This window comes from Eubalaena glacialis, chromosome 19, assembly GCF_028564815.1.
Source record: "Eubalaena glacialis isolate mEubGla1 chromosome 19, mEubGla1.1.hap2.+ XY, whole genome shotgun sequence".
In the NCBI taxonomy this organism is placed as follows: Eukaryota; Metazoa; Chordata; class Mammalia; order Artiodactyla; family Balaenidae; genus Eubalaena; species Eubalaena glacialis.
The window spans coordinates 14,280,639-14,302,293 of NC_083734.1; the positions used below are offsets into that span (position 1 = coordinate 14,280,639).

The 21,655-nt window shown below is 48.7% G+C and overlaps 2 protein-coding genes across 3 annotated transcripts in view; one reads left to right on the forward strand and one right to left on the reverse strand.

The window, feature by feature from the left end:
- SMYD4 (SET and MYND domain containing 4) overlaps positions 1-3,639 on the forward strand; it is a 33,850-nt gene extending 30,211 nt beyond the window's left edge. For both annotated transcript variants that reach the window (XM_061175554.1, XM_061175555.1), the window contains 4 exons: positions 44-176; positions 1,368-1,484; positions 1,689-1,812; positions 2,954-3,639. In XM_061175554.1, coding sequence (XP_061031537.1) covers positions 44-176; positions 1,368-1,484; positions 1,689-1,812; positions 2,954-3,107 — 528 coding nt within the window. In that variant the 3' untranslated portion in view covers positions 3,108-3,639. The remainder of the gene's footprint in view (positions 1-43; positions 177-1,367; positions 1,485-1,688; positions 1,813-2,953) is intronic.
- Positions 3,640-5,084: 1,445 nt separating this feature from the next.
- On the reverse strand, positions 5,085-12,248 carry SERPINF1 (serpin family F member 1). Its single transcript, XM_061175641.1, has 7 exons — positions 12,171-12,248; positions 10,265-10,469; positions 9,481-9,636; positions 8,902-9,105; positions 7,312-7,454; positions 5,883-6,093; positions 5,085-5,415 (listed from the first exon to the last, which is right to left on the reverse strand). Exons 1-7 carry the CDS (start codon positions 12,246-12,248, stop codon positions 5,156-5,158), a joined length of 1,257 nt encoding a protein of 418 aa, XP_061031624.1. The 3' UTR covers positions 5,085-5,155.
- Between the last annotated feature and the right edge of the window lie 9,407 nt (positions 12,249-21,655).

A 21,655-nucleotide genomic window follows, 5' to 3' on the forward strand; every position in this document is an offset into this window, starting at 1 on the left:
GCAGACTCTGTTACAGGAATAAAGACAAAACTGACTTCCACAGGGAGGTGATGTTCTGAGCTGTGGCAGCACATCTTGCACGGAATCAGTCAGCAGAGATCACCTAGTCTCTCAGCTACAGGACCTTCAGCAGCAGGTGGGGATGGCCCGGAAGCTTCTCAGAAATGGCAAACTAGGTGAGAGTGGCTCCCTGCTTTGGTCCTCCAGCCCCTTCCCTTTTATTCATTTTGAGATCACCTTGAATTCAGGGCTACTCAGTGAAGACTGAAGAATTGAATTTAATTATCCCCCTGCCAGCCACAAGATGGCTATGTAGGCCAATGAGACCAAACCCGTACCAGCTCAGTTTGCATGGTGTCCTTGAAAAAGGGCCAACTGATTTAAGCTCTTGTTCTCTTAGGCATCAGAGAGTTAGTTAAAGACTAACGGGTTATCTCTGACATCCGTGATCTTTGTGCATATCCAGAAGTTCAGTGTCATTTATTTTAATTCGAGGGCCTCATGACCTAATTTCCTAGAGAAATTGTTCTGCCCTCATCAGAGCATCATCCCTCTTCTAAAGAGCAGTGGGGGGACTTCCCTGGTGGTCCAGTGGTTAAGAATCCGCCTTCCAACGCAGGGGAGGCAGGTTTGATCCCTTGTCAGGGAACTAAGATCCCACATGCTGCGGGGCAACTAAACCTGTGCACCACAACTACTGAGCCCACGCACCACAACTAGAGAGCCCACGTGCCGCAGCTACAGAACCCAAGCACTCTGGAGCCCGTGTGCCACAACTAGAGAGCCCGAGCGCCACAACTACTGAGCCCATGCTCTGGAGCCCGCGCACCACAACAAAAGAGCCCACGTGTGGCAACTAAGACCTGAGGCAGCCAAAAATAAATAAATAAATAAATATTTTTAAAAATAAAAATAAAGGGCAGTGGGGCATGTGCCCAATGGGTGTAAGTATCCTACTTTTTCCAGAAAGGGAGTGATGGAACCCCTCGTTACCTTCGAAAACTCTGCCTTAGAGCTTGACATTGTGGGAGTTTATTTACCCTATTTTTATGAAAGTTGACCTTTAGCTTAGATTTCTGAGTCAAGAGAAATAATGACCATAAATGGAATGTAGTCATTCCACTTCAAACTGAAGTTGGAAACCCACAATAAATGAGGGGAGGCCTCACCCAGCACCTTTTGCTATTGAAAGAGAAAACATAAGAGAACAGCTTTATTGGAACAAAAATTGTGGGTTGATCACAAGCCAAGGAGACAAAGTGGGGTTTCCACATTCATCCCAGCCCATAGAGAATTTAAGGGCTGGGTTCTCATTTCTAAGACGGGGTTTGTGTCTGTAACGAGGCCACTTTCCTCTGAATTGATAGAGCAAGCCATTCAGCTGTTGTTGGGATGCCAGCATGATGCTGAGAGCTTCCTGTTGGCGGAACACAGCGTGGTGGGAGAAATCGAGGATGACCTGGCCCAGGCCTATGCTGCCTTAGGTAAGGTGTGTGTCTTCACCTTCCGCTCCAAGGAATGAGCCTGCCTTGTGTGTTTGGTCATGATCTTAGCCTCGTCTGGTTGGTTCTCTCTTAATCTTTCGGCTGAGGCTGCTCTCACTTCCATTTAGCTTTCCTTACCCTGAAAATGTTCATCCATAGTTGACTGTGGTTCTTTTCTGGAACCAGATTTTCCTTTCTTTGCAGGGGACTGGGAGAAGTCAGCCACCCATCTACAGAAGAGTCTCCGAGTGGTTGAGGTTCGCCACGGGCCATCCAGTGTTGAGATGGGCCATGAACTCTTCAAACTGGCCCAAATCTTCTTCAATGGGTAAGTCTTTCTCTTGTTTCCTAGCACTTCACCGGGCTGCATACTGTTCTTTTATTAGGCTCTTCTGTGTATTCCTTTTTTTTTCTACAGTGCTTTTAAGCATGTTGACACGTCTTTATTTCCCCTTTAGGAGAGATTCTTCCTTCTGTTCTGCTGACAGACTTGAAACTTTAGAATTTCCTCCTGAGAGATATGGGGAAGCTCTTAGCTCTGAAGGGAGTTTCCCAGGGAGAACTTGCCCAGGCCCCCGCCCCCCAACCCGCCACCGCCACGTCATAGTGGTTCTTCTCAGTCCCCTCCCCTGCCCCGCCCCCCCCCAGGCAGTTATTCACACCTCCCCCCCTCAGCACTCATTCTCAGCACCCTCAGCTCCTGGGCCTCTTCCTGCTGCCTGGTCCTATTCCTTTTAAAGCAGCTGTAATCAAGCACGAGTCATCTGGCTCCCCAGGGGACATCTGGCAATGTCTGGAGACATTTTTGATTGTCATGACTCAGGGTGGAGGACAGTGCACGAGACAGCCCCGCGCACACACAGCTAAGAAGCATCCGGCCCCAGATGTCAATAGTGTCAAGGTTGAGAAACCCAGCTTTAAAGGTTCAAAGGAAAGAACAGTAGGGTTGATGAGTTGATGCCTCACCCGCTTTTGTAACTGAGATCACTAGGAGGCCCTAATGTCAGTATTTCTAGATGGAATATGTCCAACCTTGGTAAACCTGCTGTGTGGTAAAGTGTTTGAAGCTCGGTCCTAGGATTATGAGGTGGGTGGACCTGATACCCAAGACATAGAGGCAGTCCACCCCGTCAGAGAGAGGGAAAGGGCTGCAGAGTCAGGCCATAGGCAGACTCCGTGACTCTAAGGCAGAGACTCCTGAGTAAACCTTGGGGTAAATATCAGATTAGTGCTTTGAGATCTGCCTGTTTCTCAGAATCCTGGAATCTTTATACCTTTTTTTCATAACTTTCATCTCAAACTCTGCCTTTCAGTGTGTTTCTGAGAGTCTTATCTGCCCTTCTAGATTGTAAGATCCTTGAAGACAAAAAAGATCTACTTCACATTCTCCACAGGGTATGAGTAGGCTCTCAGTTAATGTTTGCCTGATTGAATGGGTGGATTCACTCCTCTTACCTCCTTTGGTTCAGGTTTGCAATACCCGAAGCTCTGAACACAATACAACAGGCAGAAAAGGTTCTGCTGGTGCACTATGGCCCTTGGAATGATGAGATCCAGGAGCTACAAAAGATGAAATCCTGTTTGTTGGACTTGCCGCCCATCCCTGTGGGACCCAACGAATAGGGTCCCAAGGGGACCTTGACCAACAGGAAAGGAGCCCGCGTGGGAGGAGTTAAAGAGGGTCTGTTGCTGCTGAGCTGTCGCCAAACAATACAGGACTTGCCCGACAGTCACAAGCCTAGTGTATGAGGGGAGGGGAGGGCTTAGAAAGCTTTGCAGTTGGAGACGTGCTCACCTATTTTGATGCATGTTTCTTGAAGTAGTTGACTGCTCTGCAACAAAAACTCCCGGTTCCCAGAAAAAACTTAAAACTGGTATCTGGAGAGCCTAAGCCCTTTAAAAGGATTTTAGCTGATCTGCAGGCATCTGGATGTTAGCCTGGGGTTTTGGCTAGATGCCACCTCACTAAATGATGATAGTCTGTTTCCCTGGAACATTCCTATGGTTTCTAGTAGTAATGAAATGTTGTGTACCACTCCAGTGGGAACTTAAACTCTTAATAGTTGTATTGTAATTGAAAAATAATTATAAGCAAGAAATTAGTGAGGCTCCTTACCTCTGGAGATATAGTTTCATTTATGGTACCTAGCTTCCTTGAATCCTTTGTTAAAACCGGTGGAGTATAAATTGTGAATAGAGAAATAAATATGGGGCCATTTTATTGTTGGGCAATTTCTTCCTAGGATGGCAACTCTAAATTTGTTTTCTACCAGTTTTCGAGTCCTTATTCTCTGGTTTTCATTCTATACTCTGGGCAGACTCACTGACCAAACACTAATAAAATCAAACTTGTAGCAATGACTTTGTAACACATTGTTTCTGAGTTCTGTTTATTAGCAAGCCTGAAAAGAGACCGCTTTTTTCTACCTCCCCAAGCAGGCAAATGAAATACAGACTGCATAATTACTGAGAAGGGAAAAAAAAAAACTTCAGAAGATGCTAAGGGTGCGGGCATTGTTGCTAGCGGTTTCACACTTAAGAGACAAAAAGTAGGAATGATAGCCGTTGTCTACCTGGATGTATAGCAATAGTCTAAACCCCATCCCGGTCAGAAGGCCGGGAGACTCTGGGTCTGAACCCTGGGTGCTCTGTCACCACTGGGGACCAAGTGGTTCAGATGAGTTGGTGGAAAAGAATACACGCTGCTTTGAGAGCTTGCCCACCCCGGCCATGCCCAAGAAGTGCCCAGTGGTTGCCCCGGCATTATAATCAGGAACTGAATAGCCCTGAAGCTGCCTGGCAGTAGCTTTTCAGGAAGCTGAGTGTTCAGAACATGGTTCACGCTCAAATATTTGAATGAAGGGCAGGCAGAATCGCATTTATCTTCCTTTCTACTCACTCACTTCGGCAAGGGCTGTGGCCAATGAGATGTTTTGGTAGAGCTAACTCTTTCAAGAAGAAAAATTTAGTCTTGTGACCAATTCTGTAGTTCTTTTCCAGACACTTGGCATGTTTCATGTTCCTGAAAAAGGAGGTTCTGTTGTACTTTGTAAAATAGGCCCCCTTCCTTAAAAAGAATATGTGTAGAATTTTACATTGCAGACCTCATTTTATGTGAACTTGAGAGCTTTCTTTAAATGCTCTATAAAATAAAGAATTATTTCCTGAAGTTACAGACTTCCTCCCTTATCTGTCTGCATGTTATCCTGTGTTGTCAGGTGACATTAGCTTGACTGGGGGATATCCGTGCTTGCATTAAAACCTAAAGTCTGGTGTATTTAAGAGCACGGTCCACTGATTGTGGGGACAGGAAATCCCTTCCCAGGGGGATTAGTGTCCTAGAGTGTAAACCCCACAGAGCAGAGAATCAATCCCGACATCATACAATGCAAACAACTACAGTTCTTATCTCACCTGGTGACTTTCTGCAGAGTTTAGTTAGACCCAGACTATAAATACGGGACCAGCAAATTCCTAAAGGGTTATTTATCTTCATATTAAATTTAACATAGCTCAATATAGGAGGAGGAACAGGGTAACAAAAGTTAAGGATAAAGCACTTTTATTGCAAAGTATACATTGAAACATAGGGGCAGCCTTCATGTAATATATAACCTGCCATCCCTCTAGCGTTGTCTTCTTCTGGGGTATTTGAACATTAAATTGGAGTATTAAGTGCCCCTGGGGTCCAGAATTTTGCCTATGAAGAGAAGGGCCCCTGTGTCTGTGTCCCTCAGTACAAAGATGAAAGGTTGGTTAAGGTGATAATCCAGGGAGAAGGTGAGGTGGGCAGGCTGAAGCCCTGGGCTGGGGGTGGTACCTGCCCCATCTTCATTCCACTCAAAGCCAGTGCGATGTTCCACTTGAGTAAGTTTGATAGGTTTGCCCGTGATCTTGCTAAAGTCTGGTGAATCAAACAAGGGCTGCAACTCTGCAGAGATTGAGAGAGATTTCCGTTAAAACCTTGCCTCGTCAACACCCCGAGGAAGAGTACAGTCCTGATTCTTAAATTCTGATTCTCAAGAAGGCAAGCAAGCCGGGAGTGGAACACCACTTTTGACCTTCCGTGAGGTATGTAGAGCTCTGGGCTGGTTAAGGGTTAAGTGACTTGCCCAGGAGCACACAGCAAGTGAGGTTAAGATTAGAAACCAGGTCAACAGACCTATCTTCAGAGGCAGTGTTCTGAGTTGCTGTTATAGGACATATGCTCTTGGGGCTGAGGAATGAGTCTGATAAGGAAGGCAGTTCAGTCTTCCCCTCCAGCACTATTAGAATTAAGGAATCATCCGTGGCCTCAGTACAATGCCATGGAGCCTTTGCGTCCTGCTTAGCAAGGTGGAAGGCTCAAAGACTCGACCCCACCCACCCCAGGGGCAAAGAGGTCTTGAAGAAACATACTCAACTCCTGCACGGACTTTGTGAGTTCGCCTTCGTAACTCAGCTTCAGCTTGGGGATGGTCAGGACCGCTTGAACAGTCTTCAGTTCTCGGTCTATGTCATGAATGAACTCAGAGGTGAGGCTCTCTTCTATAATGGTCAAGTTCTGGGTCACTTTCAGAGGCAGGAAGAAAATGATACTCATGCTCCCGGTCAAGGGCAGCTGGGCAATCTGAAACAACAGGGAGGAAGCACATGCGTTAGTCCTTTGGAGCCCAGGAGCCTAGAGAGAGACATACACACTCCCCCCCCCCCCCCCCCGCAAGCCGCCTTCTCCTCTCCTGTAACCAGGCCCTGCCACGCTTTCCCAGCCCCTCATCTATGTAACAGTTGTCCCTCTAAGCTATTGCTTTCCGGCAGCAAGATGTCTACTGATGTTTCTGCAAAAAGTAGGCCGTTGTCTTTTCTTACCTGGGCCTAATACCAACTGAAGTTATCTGCTGAAAGAATTATCTCCTGTGGTTCTAAAGAGCTAGAATTGAATTCCAGGTCTGTGTTTTCTCCCAAGGTTTGTCTGCCAACAGTTACTGATCATCTGTTATGTACAGAGCCCTGGATTAGAAATGGGGACTCCGGGCAGAGCACACAGAAACAGCAATACAATGGTCCTTTGAGCAGAGGTCCTTAACCTCAGGTCCACAGGACAGATGACATCAGAGGTCCCAAGAGCCCCTGAAATCATCTACAGAAATGCACACGTGGCATTTCTCTCCAGTGCTTCAGGTGTTTTGTCCGATTTCCAAAGAAAAAAGTTAAGAACTACTGACTTCGAATTTTCAAAAGTCAGGTATGAAAGACTTAGAATGCCAGCAGTTTGGAGTTTGTGACAGTTTTTGAAAGTTTAACTTTGACTTCTAGAAATACAAGTTCTCCCAAAAAAAAAGAGAAAAAGAAGGAAAGAAAAGACAAGAATTAACACCAGCATTTGAGTGCCCAATCTTTTTTTAAATTTTTTTAATTTCATGCTTATTAACATTTTTTCAGATTTATTCAGACGTATAGTATACGTTGATCATGACACTCCCCTGCATACTTTTTTTTGGGGGGGCTGCGCAGCATGTGGGATCTTAGTTCCCCAAACCCACATCCCCTGCATTGGAAGCGCAGAGTCTTAACCGCTGGACCACCAGGGAAGTCCCTTGAGTGCCCAGTCTTGAGGGCCCATTTCATATTACCTTATCAACCCTTACAGGAAACCCTGAGTGAGAGGATAAGTTTAGATAACTATGCCCCTTTATTTTGAGGAAAAAAGGCTTAGAGAAATTATTAACTTACTGAAAGTCACACAGCAGGGAAAATTTAGACAGCTGTCAGATCTCAAAAGTCATTCTATTCCCACTACACCATCCAGCCTGTCCCCACACCCACTGCTCGCCCTACCCCTACAGACCTTGCAGTTGAGATCAGAATCCAAGCCGTAGCGTAAAATGGCCTTAGGGTCTGACATCATGGGGACTTTCACGGTCCTCTCCTCATCCAAGTGGAAATCATCTAGGGAAGTCTTTCTGGAGTCAAACTTTGTTACCCACTGCCCTGGAATGAAACAAATGGAGTGCCCTGAGCCCCAGGAGACCAGAAAGGCATTGGGACCTTGCTGAGGCCAAAGCATATTGCTGAAAATTGCCTGGCTACAGGAATCTTAGTCGTCAGAGGCCCTGACACATCAGGGAATAGCTCTATCTCAGAATGTGCAGTCTGGACCACAAAATTTCTAGGGTCCTGAATACCTTCCATATGTAAACTCAGGAGGAAATAGGTTGATTGTCGGGTTTATTCAAGTTCTGTGATAGCCTAGGAGAAAGATAAACTGGTGTACACTTCTACAGTGTTGTGTCCGGAAGACAATCCAGGGAGGCCAGAGCTGGAAGGGACCTCGACGTCATGTCATCAACCCTCTCATAGCTGAAAAAGCCCGGAACCCCAGAGAGGTGAAGTGATTGCCAGCGCTCACACAGCAAGTCGATAGTTTAATGTGGCCTTTAACATGCTGGTCTGTAATGGCTTCTTTCATGTCCTGGAGCTCAGTGCTTCAGGGAGGACTTTACTCTAGGAGTTTAGGGGTCCACTCTCAACACTGCCTGATAGACATTTTAAGGGGAGGCTGCCCAAAATCCCACCCAAGGCTCATATGAATAGGGCTGGCCTCACACTGGGCCCGTGGAATAGACTTGGGCATATCAACACAGCCTAGAAGAATGTTGTTAGAAAACTAACAACGGTTTATCAACTACCTGTCGTGTGCCCCGGGCATGATGCTAGGGTCCATGTGAAGATGGGAGATGGGGGAAGGGTAAGCTGGGATGAAGTGAGAGAGTGGCATGGACATATATACACTACCAAATGTAAAATAGCTAGTGGGAAGCAGCTGCATAGCACAGGGAGATCAGCTCTGTGCTTTGTGACCACCTAGAGGTGTGGGATAGGGAGGGTGGGAGGGAGACGCAAGAGGGAGGAGATATTGGGGATATATATATATGTATGGCTGATACACTTTGTTGTAAGGCAGAGACTAGCACACCATTGTGAAGCAATTATACTCCAATAAAGATGTTAAAAAATTTTAAAAAAAGATGGGAGACGACACAGACAGAGTGTCCCTGAAGTCAGTGTATCATCCCCAAGTGAGAGACGAGAAAACAGGCCCAAAAAGGCTATGAAGCTTGTGCAGGGCTCTCCAGCCAGTACAGGCAGAGCTGGGCCTGGACCCTCACCTGGCTCCAGCCAGAAATCTACCAGTGCCTGCCCCAAACAGGTGCAAGAGTGGGAGTGCCCCCTTATCTCTGCTAGTCTTTCTCCACAGCCCCTTACACTTTGTAGGCACTTATACAATGTTTGCCTTGGGTTTGATGACAAGCAGGCAGCCCTCAGGCAGGTGCCTCTCCTGGGTCCTCCTCTGCCTCCTTTGACTCCCCCTCTTTCCTGGCCCCATCTGACACTCATTGTCTACCCTTGGCCAAGAGCCAAGTGGAGAAGCCCTCACCCTTGAAGTAAGCCACACCAAGAAGGAGAATGCTGATTCCACTGGGCATTTCCCTCGTGGACCTAGCGATTTTCCCTTTCATCCGGGCCTGCACCCAGCTGTTAATCTCCTGAAGGTCCAAGTGAGTGTTGCCAGTCAAGATTCTGGGCCTGGTCCCATACGACTTTTCCAGGGGTGCGACAAAGCTGGCTTTTATCCGCAGCTCTGCAAAGAGACGGGGCAGAGGTTAGTGTGCTCTGAGAACTAACCCAGCATCCTCTCTGAGAGGTTCTGGTTGACCCTCAGCAGGCCCTGACTTCCTGCCTGGCATCCTCCCGGGACGCGCCAGCTTCCCCAGGCACTGGACGGGGAACAACAGATCTCACTCATTACTGTTTCTCTTCACACTACTGCCCTTGCCCGACCCTCCCACTGCCTCCCTCAGCTCATTTCCTCTTTCCGATCCTCTCTGGGCTCACAGGGCCCCTTCCTGCCCACCAGGGCCAGGCCTGGCCAGGGCAGACGTGCTCTGGTGTTTAGAAGGAAACCCCCATGTGCAGCACAGAGCCCCATGCGCCTCAGGCAGCCCGGGCGACTCACTCCTCTCAAAGACGATCCGGGAAGCGCTCTTGAGGTTCTTCTCTGGGGCGGTGACGGAGGCAAGGAGTCCCTTATAGGTACTGTGAATGTCTGGCTTGCTGATCAGGTCATAGTAGAGAGCCCGGTGAATGCTGGATTCTGTCCGCTGCTCCGCTCCTGCCAGAGGGATGGGCGTGTGAACCTCTGTAACTGCCCACTGGGGCCCAAGTCAGGCCAGCTCCTGGGACGGGGCAGGGACACCGCACCCTAAGTCTTCTTGTCTGCTGGTACTGGAGACATTCTAGGTGGAAAGGAATTTGAAGGCAATGGAGGAAAAATAGATTTTCCTGAAGGTAGGCTAAAGGCATCAGGCCTAGAGAGATATAAGGGTGGGAGTGAGGGTTCAAGTCCCCGTGCTTCTCCCATCACAACACTTACCAGACTGTTCTGCAGTTTCCTGTTTATTCGTTTCCCCCGTGAGCTCAGCTGTGTGACCCGAGCGAGGGCACAGACCGTGCCTGTTTGTGTGCAGTTATGTCCCCAGAACCTAGCCACACTGGCGAGGCTGGCACATAGGAGAAGCTCGCTTAAGGAATGTCAATAAGTGGTCCCGAGGCCACACACCCGTGTCAGCAGTGCTCTGCCCCCCTGAGCTCCCACTCCGCACACGCCGGGACCACCAGGCCCAGCCTCTTGGCCCTCTTCACCCTCCCTGAGTGAAGTGTCTCCAGGGCTTAGAGTCAGATATGTGCAGAGGCCGGGGGGCAGCTCTAGGATCCAGGGCTTTCTGCATCCAGGAACTCACCCAGCGAAAGGGCAGAGAGCGCCGTGGCCACGCTGAGCGGAGACAGGAGCACATTAGCAGCGGGGCTCTCCCTGGATCTCACGCGGTACAAGTCGTAGCCAAAGTTGGAGACGACGGCCGCCAGCTTGTTCACAGGGACCTTGAAGAAGGGGTCCTCCTCCTCCACTGGCACCCCCGTGGCCTCGGGGGTCAGGGAGCCCTGCATCTGAGCACAAGGGCCAGTGCAGATGAGCATGGGATGACTGGCCTCATCGCTTTGTGTGGCACTGTCCTTCTGGTCCCTGAGGGCTGTCCTGCCTGAGGATGGTACGCTTAGCCTAACGGAATGAGTCTGTGCCCGCTGCTCCTGTAGGGGCGCTCTGCTGGGGAGAGGTTAGCTGGCCAGCTTTAAGCAGCAGTGACCTGTGAGCCTCAGGCCTGTAACACATTAAAAATAAATAAATAAAAGGAGAGGAGTCCCCCTTCCGAAGAAATTCTGTTCTCAGGCCAGACAGACTCCCTGTCTGCTTACCCTTGCTCACTGCTCTGGGGTCTCCACCTGGACCCTCCTATCAAACCCTTCCTGTCTTTCATGGCCCTGATTAGATATCACCCCCTCCACCACAGACTTTCCCTGATGGCCCCAATCTGAAGGCACCTTTTGGTTTTCTGACCATTTTTTCAGAGTCAACTACCACCTCTGTATTAACCACCTACCATGTGCCAGCCTCTGTGCTAGTTCTTTTTATTTGACTTACTTCATTTCATTCTAGTCAATGTAGATGATACCACCAAAGACTACTATCTCAAAACACTGAGTTCCTTGAAAGCCAGAACTGAGTCTTTCATATTTCCACCCATCCCCAGCACCTACAGAGTAGGTGTTCAGTAGATAAAAAATAAGTGACTGTCTGTGATAGCCCTGTAAGGATATTTTTAATCCCATTTTATAGATAAGAAAACAGACTCAAGTAACAGTGACTTGTCTAAGATGATAAAGCTAGTGAGAGGTTGAACCAGAATTCAAACTCGGAACTCAAGACAAAGTCCAGGGACTTCCCTGGTGGCGCAGTGGTTGAGAATCCGCCTGCCAATGCAGGGGACACAGGTTCGAGCCCTGGTCTGGGAAGATCCCACATGCCACAGAGCAACTAAGCGCGTGCGCCACAACTACTGAGCCTGCGCTCTAGAGCCCACGAGCCACAACTACTGAAGCCTGCGTGCCACAACTACTGCAGCCCCCGCGCCTAGAGCCCGTGCTCCACAACAAGAGAAGCCACCGAACGAGAAGCCCGCGCACTGCAACGAAGAGTAGCCCCCGCTCGCCCCAACTAGAGAAAGCCTGCATGCAGCAATGAAAACCCAACACGACCAAAAATTAATTAATTAATTAATTTTAATTTTTTTTTAAAAAAGACAAGGGACTGGTCCAGAAGTGCCCTGGTCCCTTGTGTGACAGTCACTTCCCACGCCCACTGTCACATAGCATAGGCTTCTCAGCATCTGCCTTTGCAACCCGACTGTGCTCTCTCTGGACAGGAAAGAGGCCTTTCCACACTCTTACACCTCTGCTGCACCCTGGTCAGGACTGGAACAAATATCCAAGGCCACCATCCACTCAGTGAGACCCACAAGTAATGCAAGGTAAGGAGAAAAGGTCTCCACTGAAGGGACAGCCCTGGACTTGTTAGAGCGCTTCTGCCTTTCACCTTGTTGGATCTTACGTTTGTCCCCACTCTGTTCTGTGAAAGGCAGGGTGAGACACTATGTTTTGCTGATGGAAAAACCAAGGCCCTGTCTGGACAGAAAGGCCAGAGCCTGGCCTGCAACCTGGGTGTTGTCCTGTCTCCCATGCTGCCTACTGAGGAGGGGCTGGAATTGCTGATGCCCCCCCCCAGGCCCCCACCACACACCCCCCGCCTCTGACCTCCTCCAGGCTGGTGTTCTGGCAGCTGCCGTGCCCGAGGAGGGCTCCAGTCCAGAGGAGTAGCACAAGCGCCTGCATCCTGGGGCCTGCAAGAAAGCAAAAGGGAAAGCAGGCTGCTTCCCTCACCCACCACCCTGCAACACCCGGCCGCCCTGGGCAGGTAGCAGGGTCTTGGCAGGGCTAGGCACCTTCCCTCCAGCCTCCCCGGGCTGGAAGTGGACCCTCAGCTAGCTGATCCCTCCCTCTCAGCACCTCCCCAGACCTCCCCCTGCCTCACAGCCCACGGTCCTATGGTGAGCTTGTGCTTTCATCCATTGTCTGTGGCAGGAGACCCACCTTTGAGCCTAAACGTCCAGGGTAGTGAAGACCCAGCAGTGGGCTCCTCTGTGTGGACATGGGTTTTCCCTGCGGGCACACTGAACAGCTCTTGATATAGGATTTGGGTCAATGTCTAGTAAAAGCATGGGGGCAGAACCTAGGTCACAGAATATAGAGAATGGGGGCATCCGGTCCAGCCCCTGCAACCCCCAAGTTCTCAAACTCTCTCCTTGAATTCCTCTGCCCTGGAACCTGTGGCCTCATAAGCAACTCATTCCCTTCTTGGACAGTTCTGTGTCAAAAGCTCTTACTCTCATGGTTAGGAGTGCTGGGTCTAGTGTCAGACAGCCTGGGTTCAAATCTCAATTCTGTGTCTTCTTTGTGCGGCTTGCGGGATCTTAGCTCCCCGACAAGGGATCAAACCCGGGCCCCAGCAGTGAAAGTGCTGAGTCCTAACCACTGGACCGCCAGGGAATCCCCCTCAATTCTGTGTCTTAATACCTCTCTAAATCCCAGTGTCTTCTCTTGTAAAATGGAAATCAAATAGTACTTACCTATTGTGATAAGAATTAAATTAGATGATGCCTTCATAGCACTTAGCAAGCGACACCAGAGACAGGTGAGTTCTCCAATGATCCCTGAGCCAAAATGTGTCTCCCTACTCCTGGAACCCCAGGGCCCCCCTTCTCTCTGGGGGAAGCCAGGTCCTCTTCCCCCTGCTAGCTCAGATCTAGCGCTGAAACCTCCAAGAATTCTTTCCTTCAGGTTAAGTAACCCCACTTCTTAGTTAGACCACCCAAGTCCCTTTACCTCCTGAGCAGTAGCCTCTTTGGACAGGACTCTGGTCTGACCCCTGGACCACAAGGGAAAAGGGAACTCTGGGTCTAGGGCTCCCCCATCCCTTGCCCTCCTACATTCATTGCCTCTATGAGCTCACCCCTGGAATCAGGATGTGGAGGTGGGAGGGGATGCAGGCAGCTGGGGGTGTTCACAAATAAGATCTTCTGAGAGGCCTTCTGGTTAGAAAGTGGGACAAGGTCTCAGCAACCAGGACCTCTGCTCTCCCTCCATCCATACTGCCATGTCAAGAACTTATCATCTGGGCTTCCCTGGTGGCGCAGTGGTTGAGAATCTGTCTGCCAAGGCAGGGGACACAGGTTCGAGCCCTGGTCCAGGAAGATCCCACATGCCGCGGAGCAACTAAGCCCGTGAGCCACAACTACTGAGCCTGTGCTCTAGAGCCCGCGAGCCACAACTACTGAAGCCCGCGTGCCTAGAGCCCGTGCTCCGCAACAAGAGAAGCCACCGCAATGAGAAGCCCGCGCACCGCAATGAAGAGTAGCCCCCGCTCGCCGCAACTAGAGAAAGCCCGCGTGCAACAAGGAAGACACAACGCAGCCAAAAATAAATAAATAAATAAATAAATAAATAAATAAACAAATTTATTAAAAAAAAAAGAACTTATCATCTGTCTTCCCTGCCCCTCCCCTCCCCTGCAACACAAATACACCGGTGTGTGCACAAACACACACAGGCCAAGGGTCTCAAGCTCCTTCTTCCTTTCATATACCCATAAACACACACACACACACGCTTTCCTGACTTCTCAGAACAAATAGGAAAATTAAGAGTGCAGTGTGTGATTTTTGGTCAAAGTCCTTAAAATTAAGTCTAATAAGCCACTGGACAACATTGTAGAGCATGAAAGGCTGCAAAAGAAAAGATGGCCTCTGAGTTTGTTCGGCTTACGGCTGGACGGCCAGTGGGCCCCAGCCCGGCTTTCTCTCTAAACCCTGATCTCGAGCATGTGTCTCGCAGTAAGTTCCACAGACCCTTGTGTTCCCAGCCAGCTGCTCTTCCCCACGGCTGCCCCTGCCACTCAGGGAGAAATCTTCCATTGAGACAACGGGAAAAGCTTTCTGCAGTGCAAGATAGAGCCCTTAAAGCCATCCAGGCTCACAGCTGCTTTCTCCACCCAGCCAGCCCCACCCAGAGCTGGCAGGGGCCTTCCCTGCCTGAGCCTCAGCAGACTGGTTTAGCGGAGACTGGAAATTCAGTGAGGTGCAGGGCTAGAGGGAAAGCTGTTAGCTCTAGTTCCTGGGCCAGGGTAGGGAACTGAGATAGGAGGGAGGAGGTGGGAGATGTCATCCTGGCATGGTGTTTAAGGAAACCAAGTTCAAATGCACTTGAAGATGGATCTTCTCTGTAGGAGTCCCTACAGAGTCTGAGCCCAAACCTTGGGTCATGTGATCACTGTCACCACGTCAGTGGACTGAGGACTAAAGATGAGGTGAGCCACCCTGGCAGGGAAAGGCACCTGGGTCCACAGCTGGCCCAGAGCCAGTCTCCAGGACGCATAGTATTAATGGCCCCTCTTTGAATCCTCCACCTCAAGCCCTGGGGATGAGGGAAGTGGAGAGATGATTGAAAACCCCCTGCAAGGGCAGTGAGAGGGTAGAGAGTAAGGGTCTGCACGGGGGCCCCCTCTGAGCACACTCGGTGCCCTGTCTAAGATGACTGTTCCGTGGGCTTGTCCAGGCCTCCATCGCCTGGCCAGGGGCACAGGGACAATGGTGCCATCCTGTCCAAAGGGCAGTGTCCAAGCCAGATTCCTGTCCTACCAGGCAGGGGAGGGCAGGGGGAGGAGGTAGATATCCTCCCTGTTGGGCCAAACTCAGGCCTGCCTTCCTACCACATTGCCAAATCAAGAAACACAAGGAACTGATTTTGTGATCTTGCCTTCAAGCTGGGAGGATAAATTTGAGCCAGTACATGTGTTTCAGATTAAACCCAGTTTGGAGACGAACACCATCCCTCCTCCTCCCAGGACTGCACAGCCTCCAAGCCACATTGCAGTGGACCTCATGGGCAGTGCAGGGAAGGGCACCACCCTCTGCCCTGGCTCTGGGAGGGAGATTCCGAGGGGTCCCTCCAGGCCCACCCCACCGTAGTGACCCCATCAGTGCGCAGGCAACTTTTTTTCTGAAGTTTTGGAACCTGAATGAGCGGGGCCAGGGCACCCATGAGTTTCACCTCCCCACACCCCAGAAGGACCAGCCTTAGGGACAGAAGTGCCTGGCCCGCTTCCCCTCCCTCCCCTCAGCCTGAGGGCTGAACTCTTGGTGGACCCGCCTGGGCCAGACAATGATGGGGTTTCTGGGAAGCCTGAAGTTTTTCTCTGGCCCAGACCCACTCCTTGCTGTGGCTTGTCCCAGGGAGCACCAAGGGTGCGGGCAGCCCTTCTCTCCAGCTCCGGCAGCTGAACCCCCAAATCCCATACACCGGCTGGGCTAATAGCGGTCATTGTTGGTGAGAGGCCAAAACCCCACTGGTCGCCCAGCTTTTACTGGCAGCTGATTTGGCCAAAGAAAAAGGTTGGGCACTGGATAGAAGGACCCAGCTGTCCTCCATCCCAGCCCTGCCCGGAAGCCTCCCCACAGGCCAGCTGCTTGGCAGTGTCGGGAAGTTACCTTTGAAATCAATACCAGTTGATTTTGAAAAGGCAGCGGGGAGCTGAGCCCAAGCCATGGCCGGGCTGCAGGATGGGCTGCTTCCCTGGCTGCCCCAGTGGAGGTACAGCTCCTCGACAGCCTCCTTCCCCCAAGGCTGCAGAGCCCCCTGAAGTGATGCTCAGACCTGACCCAGCAGCCAAGCTCTCTGCTTCTTCCCCGCCACCACCCCCCTCCATTGTTTCCCACCCATTTCATTCAGGAGTCTTTCCAGCCTCTTCTCCTAGTGGTTCAGTAGGGTTGGGGGATAAGTGGGTTCTGACCCCCAACTCCCTCTGCCCTCTCTAACCTACTCACCCTGGTGCCCAAGCTGCAGGAACTACTGTCTCCCCACCTCCTCTCCCTGACACCCCTCTTTTCTGCTCCCTGAAGTACCCCTGCTTCACCCCCGTCCGCCCAGACACACATGCAGACCAGACAGGGAGCTCTTTACCTGTGAGTGCGCTGCAGCTCATTGCCCAGCCTAGGTCTGCACACTGAGGGGGCTTCTGTAAGCACCAGAGCTTTTTCTGCTGCCTCCTAATCCAGCGTCCAGCAGGCTTCAGATTACAGCTACTCCTTTCTTAAAGCGACCTGCACTCAATTTGGAGTCTGTGATTGCATCATTGTCCGGTGTTAACTTTAACCCACTGCTGCCCTTCCACCACACACCCCCAGACAGACACATTCACACACCCTACTGCTCCACCAGACCTTCTTCGGGGTCCTGGCCTTCCCACCCGACAGGACAGCCTGGCCAGCCTGGGTGGGAGCCAGGACTGAGGAAGAGTCTGGCAGGAGGAGGCCCAGGAGGAGGCCGGAATAGAGGAAACAGTGGCCCAGAACTGGGACTCTGGGTTTTTCCTGGTCCTTGGTTCTGGTACTCGGATTTGGGGCAAGACATCACTCATGGCTCCTACCTTTCCTCAGCTGGAAAATGAGGGGTTGGTACTGGGATGTCTGTGTGCTTTTTCAGCCCTGAAATGCTATGATTTCTGAAGATCAGGAAAGGCAGTGGGGAAATATCTGACCAGAGGAAGAATGAGATGAACTGTAAACATTAGTCCTGAGAGGAGGCGGAGCGTGTGTGCCTGCCGCCCACCTGGGCACCGCAGAGATCACCTGGGAGGAGACCACCGAGGCCTTGCTCACCTTGGGGCGTTTAGGAACTTGCAATGCAGTTGTGAAACTAAAATAGTGACCTGGGAAATAATTAGAGAACGTACCACAACATTTTCTAGGCATGTGTGGATCCTGGTCAGAAGCCCAGTGGTCATTCAGAGAAGGAGGGATCAGAAAAGGAAGGGAGAGCCTCTGGGATATTTAGAGGAAGAGAAAATTTAGGGGAACTTCACCTCCTGTGAGGCTCCAGGGAGCAGAGCTAGGGCCCCTGGAAATTTCCAGTGAACCAGATTCAACTTTATATAAGGAAGAGTGTATCAACAGTCAAGAGTTCATCCCTGGCAGTCCAGTGGTTAGAACTCTACACTTCCACTGCACGGGGTCCGGGTTCAATCCCTGGTCAGGGAACTAAGATCTCATAGGCTGTGTGGCGCAGCCAAAAAAAAAAAATGAGTTCAATCATTTCTTTTTTTTAATTTAATTAATTAATTAATTAATTGGCTGCACCAGGTCTTAGTTGTGACATGAGGGATCTTAGTTGCTGTCTGCAGGATCTTTAGTTACAGCATTCAGGCTCTTAGTTGCGGTACGTGGGATCTAGTTCCCTGACCAGGGATCGAACCCAGACCCCCTACTTTGGGAGCTCGGAGTCTTAGCCACTGGACCACCAGGGAAGTCCCCAGAGCTCAATCCATTCAACCAAAAATTGAGGACCTCTACTCAAAGCACTCACTAGGTACACAGAGAAGGAGTACATAGATGACTAAGACTCAGTGCCCGCCCTTCAGAAGCTCACTGGCTAATAACAGAGGATGATGTGAGGATAGATCCTTCCAGTATAATTCGGCATATTCTGTGATAGCGGTCTCTACAGCCATGCCATCCAATATGATAGCCACTAACCACATGTGGCCATGGAGCAACTGAAATGTGGCCAGTCTGAGTTGTGATCTGCTATAAGTATAAAGTACACACTAGATTTTGAATATTTAGTATGAAAAAGAATGTGAACTGTCTCAATAATTTTGACCCTGATTACATATATTAGGTTAAATAAATATATTGTTAAAATTAATTTCACCTATTTCTTTTTTAATGTGGCTGCTAGGAAATCTTAAATTACATATGCGGTTTGCATTGTATTTCTACTGGACAGCACTGCTCTATAGGGTGTCATGGCAGCACAGCTGGAATATATGAATCTAAGCTGAGTCTTGAATAAGAATGAGCTAAGCATAGAAAGGTGGGAAGGCGTGACTATCCTGTGGACAATTTAAAACTGGATCCCTGTCTCACACCATGCACAAAGATTAACTGTAGGTGCATTAGAGGTTTAAATGTTTCTGAAAAACAATTTCTGTTTTTGCAGAACCTTTTTTCTTTTTTTTTTTTAATTTATTTTATTTATGGCTGTGTTGGGTCTTCGTTTCTGCGCGAGGGCTCCCTCCAGCTGCGGCAAGCGGGGGCCACTCCTCATCGCGGTGCGCGGGCCTCTCACCGTCGCGGCCTCTCCTGTCGCGGAGCACAGGCTCCAGACGCGCAGGCTCAGCAATTGTGGCTAACGGGCCCAGCCGCTCCGCGGCATGTGGGATCTTCCCAGACCAGGGCTCGAACCCGTGTCCCCTGCATTGGCAGGCAGACTCCCAACCACTGCGCCACCAGGGAAGCCCAGAACCTTTTTTTTTTTAATATTTTTATTTTTTAATTTTTTTTATTGGAGTATAGTTGATTTACAATGTTGTGTTAGTTTCTGCTGTACAGCAAAGTAAATCAGTTATACATATACATACATCCACTCATTTTTAGATTCTTTTCCCATATAGGTCATTACAGAGTACTGAATAGAGTTCCCTGTGCTATACAGTAAGTCCTTATTTGTTATCTACTTTATATATGGTAGTGTGTATATGTCAATCCCAATCTCCCAATTTATCCCTTGCCCACTTTCCCCCCTGGTAACCATAAGATTGTTTTCTACATCTGTGACTCTATTTCTGTTTTGTAAATAAGTTCATTTGTACCACTTTTTTAGATTCCACATATAAGCGATATCATATGATATTTGTCTTTGTCTGACTTACTTCACTCAGTATGACAATCTCTAGATCCATCCATGTTGCTGCAAATGGCATTATTTCATTCTTTTTTATGGCTGAGTAATATTCCATTGCATATATGTACCACATCTTTATCCATTCCTCTGTCGATAGACATTTAGGTTGCTTCCACGTCCTGGCTATTGTAAATGGTGCTGCAATGAATATTGGGGTGTATGTATCTGTTCGAATTATGGTTTTCTCTGGATATATGCCCGGGAGTGGGGTTGCTGGATCATACAGTAGCTCTATTTTTAGTTTTTTAAGGAACCTCCATACTGTTCTCCATAGTAGCTGTACCAGTTTACATTCCCACCAACAGTGTAGGAGGGTTCCCTGCAGAACCTTTTTAATGACTTTTTATTTAAATTATTCACTTATTTTTTGAATAGGTATTTTTTTTAATATGGTTCAAAACTCAAAAGCAACTAAAGATATACAGTGAATGACTCCTTTTCACTCTGATCTCCAGTCACCTGATTCCACTCCCTGGAGACAGCTGATGTTAATCTCTTTCATATGTATCCTTTCAGAGATAATTTTAATGGCTTAAAAAACAAATGCAAACACAGATACACAACAAGAAAAAATGTAAATATTTTAGAAAAATGTATAGATGGATTTCTCTGTGATCTCTCAGTAGGAAAGTTTTTTTTTTTTTAGACACGACATCAAAAAAAGCACAAATTATAAAAGATTGATAAATTTGGCACTAAAATCAAAAACTTGTTTTCATGAACAGATACCGTAAAACAAAATGAAAAGACAAGCCTCACACTAAGAGAAAATATTTGTAACACAGATAACTGACAAAAAAAGATTACTAACTGTAATATAGAAAGAACTACAAATCAATTTAAAAAAAAAAAAAGAAAGAAAAAAACAATGCAACAGAAAAATAGGCCCAGGTAATTCACAGATGAAGACTCCTGAGTGGCCAATAAATTTATGAAAAGACGTTTTTCACCCATAATCAGGGGAATGCAGATTAAATACTTTGATAAGTGTATTTCACACTCATCAGATGGGCAAAATTGAAACATCTGACAATACCAAGTATTGGTGAGCATGTGGAGGACCAGGATCTCTTAGGCCCTCCTTATGAGAACATAAATTGATACAACCCCTTTGAAGAACAATCTGGCAACAAATGGCAAGGTTGTGCATAACCTTATGTGGCAGCCCTGGCAGTGAAAGATGGAAAACCCAAACCCACAACTCAGCAATTCCACTCCTAAACATGTGAGCCGAAAAGACTCTGCACACGTGCACAAGGATGTAGCAAGAATGTTACAGCAGCACTGTGTAGTGGCAAAAAAAAAAAAAAGGAAGCTCCCTCAATGTCCAGCAACGGGAGATTAGATAAAGGGTGAAAAAAAAAAAAAAAGCCTACAGCTTTGAGAAATACTAAAGGGAAGCCACTTACATCAACACAGATTCATCTCACAATATGGAGTGATGCCAAGTTGCAGGATGATACATTTGTGGAAGGTTTAAAAACACACAGAATGATACTATTCATATATACCACTCAGGGATTAAAACTCATGTGGTGGGCTTCCCTGGTGGCGCAGTGGTGGAGAATCCGCCTGCCAATGCAGGGGACACGGGTTCGGGCCCTGGTCCGGGAGGATCCCACGTGCCGCGGAGCAACTAGGCCCGTGCGCCACAACTACTGAGCCTGCGCTCTGGAGTCCGTGAGCCGCAACTACTGAGCTCACACGCCTAGAGCCCGTGCTCCGCAACGGGAGAAGCCACCGCAATGAGAAGCCCACGCACCGCAACTAGAGAAAGCCCGTGCACAGCAACGAAGACCCAACGCAGCCAAAAATAAATAAATAAAATAAATAAATTTATTAAAAAAAAACAAACTCATGTGGTGAAAGTAAAAGAAATGCATGAAAATAATAAAAAAACAAATGATGGTTTTGGGGGCAGGGGAAGGATTGAGGAAGGGAATGTAGGACTATCACTATATTGAGAATATTTTTTAAGCTGGACGGTGGCCTTATACGATTTATTATACCCTTTTGTATGTCCTAATTATTTATAATAACTTATAAAGAAAGAAGATTTCTCTTTCTTCCAAGTAGCGTGAAAGCAGTGTGTCCCACGCCTGCCAAAGGAGAGGGCCTGCACTGGTGCTCTTCAAGGACTAGGCCCCTGCAGGTAGCCCCTCTCCTGCCTAATCAATGTAATCCTTCTCTGAAGGACCATTCCACAGCCTTTGAACAGCATCTGCTACTCCCTTCTCTAAAGACTCTTCCTTTATTGCCGCATCCCCTAAAGCTACTGTCCATTTCTCCATCTTCCCTCCCAGACATGCGGGAAAGAGCTATTTACTCTTAGCGTCTTTCCTTCCTCACTCTCCAACTTGCTTCTGTGCCCAGTTCTCCTTTGAAATTGCTGTCGCCAAGTTCACGGGTGACGTCTGCGTTGACCACCAAATGGACATCTCTGC